Source organism: Nicrophorus vespilloides, unplaced genomic scaffold, assembly GCF_001412225.1.
Source record: "Nicrophorus vespilloides isolate i.1.1-1 unplaced genomic scaffold, Nicve_v1.0, whole genome shotgun sequence".
Lineage (NCBI taxonomy): Eukaryota > Metazoa > Arthropoda > Insecta > Coleoptera > Silphidae > Nicrophorus > Nicrophorus vespilloides.
Window position 1 is genome coordinate 417,745 of NW_017100108.1, and position 6,000 is coordinate 423,744.

The window sequence follows — 6,000 nt, forward strand, 5'->3', positions numbered from 1 at the left end:
TTTTAAGCATACACAAAGAAATTGTTAATTAAACTGTTTCTAATAAATCGAATTAGCAAACTAGATAAGGAATTAAATCGATATTTCATGCAATAACATTCTATTTCTAAACGTTATCAAGTCTTCAGTAATTTATGTAATATGCATTGAATAAATATATTATAGTAATAAAATTATTTGGAATACTCTATGTATTTATATAAATGTAACATAATACAAGGTTTTCGCAATATCAGCATGCATCGCTGACTCACCTCTGTTTTTTTTTTCATTCAACGCAGCATGTTGCAACAAACTAAAAGACTATTGCCATAAAATATAGTCATTAAAATGTTTCGTATATTCCTGTAAATAATAGATCAAGTGTTTTGTTTTGAAGACATCTAGTGAAAATCGTATTATTTTTTTTAGTTTCGATTTTGGTATAAATTAATGTTAATTATATGTCCCAATTACGGAACTTAACTTCCTTACTACATCGTCCTTCGATGACTTTTAATAGTTTTGATTAACGAAAAATTTTCATTATATAAAATAATGTGATTTAGAATATTATTGATATACTGTTATTTTGATAGTTCTTTGTGCTTCACCTAGTATGTAATATATCTAGAAAAAAATCAATTGGAATAGTGATGTTGAACCTATGACACGCGTATCTGAAGTGACACCAAAAATATTATAATTTTTGTTTTATCACATATGAAATATATTAGAAGTCAAACACACTTGTCCCTCATCAGTCATCATCTATTATTCCTAATTTTGATATACCGATCCCAAAAGGTTCGCTATCACTGACTCATTTTGAAAGTTTATTTTTCAATTTGTTGTTCTCTCTGCTTATATATGAATTCGAATGATATTCATATTTATTTATTCATGATCATATTTCGCTATGAGCGATGATTTTATTTAGCATTTCTTACAAATTGTATAATGCACAGACTGACTTTGCATTGTGCGAAAGGATTGCACTGTCATCGATAAACTATTATTGCTATTATTATTGTCTTCTCGTGACTGAGGTATTTTATGGATACAATATGGATTTGCAGAATTTCTTGTTGGTTGACAATATTTTATGATTTTACTACCATTTGATTATTATATTTTAAAATCAGTTAGTTTTTCTTTCAAATAATTCGAAATATCAACAGAACTAAACATAACTTTTTTTTTAAAATGTTAAAGTGAAATGTTTATAGTTCATTTGTATAATGATATGTTTATTGAGATGAAACTCTTGTGTGTAAATTACAGACAGTCCATCAATAAATATCGTCTATAATTATTTGTATTTAACAGTTTACAGTATATGTTAACTGTATATTTAGTGGAAGCTTCATTAATATTCCATGTCGTTTGACCATAGTTGTGACCAGATTTAAATTCATGTACAAGAGGAAAACTCATGACTCATTATTATTGACAAGCTTGAAAGCTACAACATCAGTAGCAACTTATGTAAATGTATGATATAAAAAGTGATATCATTGAGTAATGGTCTTTTGCAGCCAAGATAATTCCATGTGTGATTCATTTGCGATTAATACAACTATTCGTAATTAATACAATCGAATGCTTGTTATAACAATTGATTTTATGTAGAAATTAATTATAAACAGTAACCGACAACGGTGATGTCAGGCTTTAGTTGGATTTTCTGTCTATTTTTTTTAATGCCAGAATTACGATACGTCAGGTTTAAATAAAATGAAATAATAGGTATATGTGTTTGGAAAAGAAAACTATGAGAAGGTGTGTTTGAAATGCAAATGCAGTCAGTGTAACACAGTCCAACGTCATATGTTTTATTGATTCCAAGAATGTACGATGTTTATTACCGAGTGTGTCCGAAAATACATTCATTAGTATAGTATTATTTACGGTAGTCTTATGATTTTAATTACACCAAGAATGGTGAGCATTATTATTAGAATTTTTTCTGTATTAACTATTATTGGGAAGTATCTAATCATATCCGTTGAGGTCGCGAAATTACAGTTGTCGTTGTGTCAAAGCTAAAATTATAAATTATCAACTATCGACAAAAATATGTAACAATTAAAACGAATTTGATTCGTTAAATTGTCAAATTCATGAAAAGTTAGTTGGAATATGTACGTAAGCTTACATTAGCGTTGCGGAAAATACGGCAATATTTATTTCATATTAGTATCACATCACATCACATTTTAATTAATATTTTACAACCGCATTTCCTCTTGTTTACGTTTCATAGAAAAAAAAGCATTGATTCATGAATCTCCAAGAACAAAGCTTTACATTATTTGTTATGACCTAGTTTTATGGATGGTTTACTTGGAAGACCTTCGGTAAGAAATAAATAAACTAAACGAAAACTATCGTTAATTGAAATATAAATTCTTCCGAAATTTGAGATATGGATTAGGTAGGATTACGAAATAAGTTTAATTCAGGATTTTTTTTCGTTTCCTCGAACATCGTTTAATGAGGTTACTACCGTATTCCATTTCGTTAAGAAAGATTACCGTACATCGGGGGAATTCAAAGTAATTCTTGTAATACTGGTTTCGCTGTAGGTCTGAATTTCTTTCAACGTTCAAAATTTCGAGCGAAAACCCTACGAGCGTGTTTCATCACGTCGAAATGCGCAGTACGGAAAGATAATCATCAGATGGTATCTCCAGACAATTATTTGGCTGCAGGTTGTTCATAGTTTTTTTTTATGACCCACCGAAGTGGAAACCGTCGGATTATTTATTTGTATTTTTCTTCTGGTCGCACCCGTCTCGTAAAGCGGAACTTGCAGAATCTGATGCTGCTAGTCTGACATGTGGGGAAGGAAAGAAGTAGAAGAAGAAACGGTGTAATTCAATTGTTCGGTTCCTCTTCGTTTGTTTTACAACGCAACCTAATTAGTTAATTACGAAACGCTGTTTGTTTACCTTATTACAGTTGGGTGTATGGAAATGCCGGCGGAATTCGTTATGGTCTTTCGCGGATCCGGTGGGAGAGTGTTGCTTTTGAATGATTTTTTTTTATTCGAAGCAGAATGAAGGCGAGCGGAATAAAACCTGAAACCCTAGGTGGGCGCGATTTTCATAACTGAATCACGTCCGTCGTTAATCTGAGCAGCTGATCTTTAATACTAACTAATATTTAAAAAAAAATGTGTGCATAACGACGAGAAAGTTTTGTATAATATGGAGCAACTATCGGCGGCAATTGAAGAGTCGTTAAGTGGTAGAGACGAACTCCTAATGTTCGGTGGTTGCTGACCTTTGTATCCAAATGTAATAAGCAGGCTTTTCAGAAGGTTGACGGATTTCTTCAGACCCATATGGGCTATATAGTAGATCGCTATAGCCGATGTATTGTAAATCGGTCGATTTATTATAAGTAGCCGGTTCGTAGCCGGCTGGACTTCTAAAAATAATGGGGTCTAATAATAGTTGACGTTGTTTTTATAGGCTTCATTCATTTCCTCTCGATTTATACTGTTATTTATCAAATGGATGGACACCGTTGAGATCGGGATTTTTCGATGTCGGCCTGCTTTTGCGCCAATGTAGCGTACTCTGCATCAGATAACAAAATTCTAGGAATTATTCAATGCACCATTATATGTATGTTTGTGTATGTGCTCGATGCTTATCAGGGAGAGCTGTTGCGTATCGTGCCTCTTACGGGGGCGGGGTGATCTCGCAATTCTTAAATTAACGAGGACTTGTATGTTATGTAACCGCCCACTGTTTCTGCTTTCAGACGGACTTTGTCGAATGTGAACGGATCGGCGAAACGGAGCTCCGCGTGCACGCCCTCATCCCTCGCTGCCGGGGGGATGGGGGCATCCGCTCGGCCCGTCTCCTTGGCCGACAGCCAGAATTTCCCCCCAGGACACCAAAGCTCCGTCCGGGTGGTTGTCATCAAGTACGAGAATGGCTACGGCATGAAGGTTTCCGGCGACAACCCGGTCTTCATCCAAAGCGTCAAACAAGGTAACCATGACGATAAACAAACCATTTCCTACCTCTATCTAAATAAACTAGATTTTAACAGCTCAGAATCAACTCAATTCTAACGTTGACAAACTTGAAGAATATAAATATACCAAAAAAGTTGAAGTTAGAGGTTCCATTGTATATGAATGCCTTATTTAATAATTATTATGAAGAATAATGATTCTTGATGTATGTCATATATGGAAATGAGACCCAAATAATATTTAGCTACTAGTATTATCCGTTTTGTCTGCCAAACTGTGTAGCTAGTGAGCTACGAAAGATTTATAAATATAGGTCAAAATACTAGTATTTTGTAAAGATTTTTTATTTGGTGTGCCGCGAAACAAATTATCCTTACTGATTGTAAAAAAAGTTTGGCAAACACTGGTTTAAAGTAACCAATTTATCAGAATCTTCTAAAATAAATGTAGCAAGGATAAGACATTTTATCAAAAGAGGTGCAAAAATGATATAGCAATGTTATAATTACAAGTTTTATTAAAAAATATGCAGTGATAACTATAAGGAAACAATATTAGTAATATTGCACAAATAATAATCCAAGCAAATTTGTTATGTTAAGATCCATTTTTCAGATATTAATATAGATACGGAATTGATAATATTTTCGGTTTATTCAAATGATAAATTAAATAGTAAAAAACGTATGCTATTTGTTCCCATATTGATTAATTTGAAGGATTAAGAGTAGTATACCAATACAAGGTTGTATCCACACGATTGTTTCGAATTATATGTCCTGTTAAGCTATTGTTCGGTGAGTAAATAAATAGTTATAATTTTAAGAAAAAAATAATTACGAATTAATTGTTTGTTTTATTTGAACTCTACCCAGGCATTGTCATATCATTTTTGTACATACATTTTGCTATTGCATATTAAGCATACGTTTATTTTTGTGATGGTCATATCACATTTTATTTAAAAAAAATATATTACTTTTCCAGCAACTAACGATTAAATTTTTATTTCAGGGAAGTTTCTTATTACAACCATATATTTTTCATTGTATGAATTGCTTTCTTACATTCTTGTCCTAAGAGGTTTTTTTTTTGTAAATTATATTACAAGGACTGAAATGTCTATTTAATTTAAAGTGCGAAAGAATTAATATATAAAAGATATGTCAAGAAATAAAGATAAAGAGGTACGCAACGTATTGGCTGTCGCACAAAATTGTACTTAATTGCAAAAACAGTAAAACCGTATTTCGAAAATGCTGACGCAAGAAATATTTCATATTTTTTAAGCATGTTTCAGTAATACATTTTCTATTTCTATAAACACTATTATTTTGCATTAAAATGAATGAATATTGAATAATGAAATTGTTTTTGGTATTTATTTTTGCGTATCTAAATAGATGGGTTATTTTACATAATTTTGTTGCAGTAAGTAATTTAACTGGAATGCTATTCAAAGTTATATTGCACAGATTAGATTACAAATTAAAATATTAAGTTTTTGTGCATGAATCATTTTGATTGTGTATTATTAGATATAATCTCGAAAAAAACCGGAAAATAAAGCAACAGTTTCACAAATGTGTGCATTATCTCATGTAAATAATAGCTTTTCGTTTTTTTTACTAAAATATTGTTATTATTTAGTGAGTGTTATTCTTGAATGAAATATTTTTTCAGTTTCATCTGAAATGTTAAAGTTAATTTCAATAATAAATCCCTAACTTAAAAAATCAATAACATTCATTATTATTACACACGTGAATTATATTGTAGAAAACTTTATGATTGATTGAAAGATGCTTGAAAGCACGTCTCATGAGATTTTAATGAATGAAATTGAGCAATCACGTAATGGATTTTTGTTAGAAAGTGAAATAAGCCGAGCGGAATGTGTTCCAAACATTGAGTGAGTAATAAAATAAATATGCGATAAAGAGGCTAACAATAATGTATTATAATAACCGTTTCTCTCGATGTTCCAAATCTAATCGAATCTCTGTGTTATCAGAGGTTCCCAAACT

The 6,000-nt window shown here is 31.4% G+C and overlaps 1 protein-coding gene across 2 annotated transcripts in view; it reads left to right on the top strand.

Moving 5' to 3' along the window:
* LOC108568340 (rho guanine nucleotide exchange factor 12) overlaps positions 1-6,000 on the top strand; it is a 62,108-nt gene that overhangs the window by 2,444 nt on the left and 53,664 nt on the right. For both annotated transcript variants that reach the window (XM_017929352.1, XM_017929354.1), the window contains exon 2: positions 3,754-3,986. In XM_017929352.1, coding sequence (XP_017784841.1) covers positions 3,754-3,986 — 233 coding nt within the window. The remainder of the gene's footprint in view (positions 1-3,753; positions 3,987-6,000) is intronic.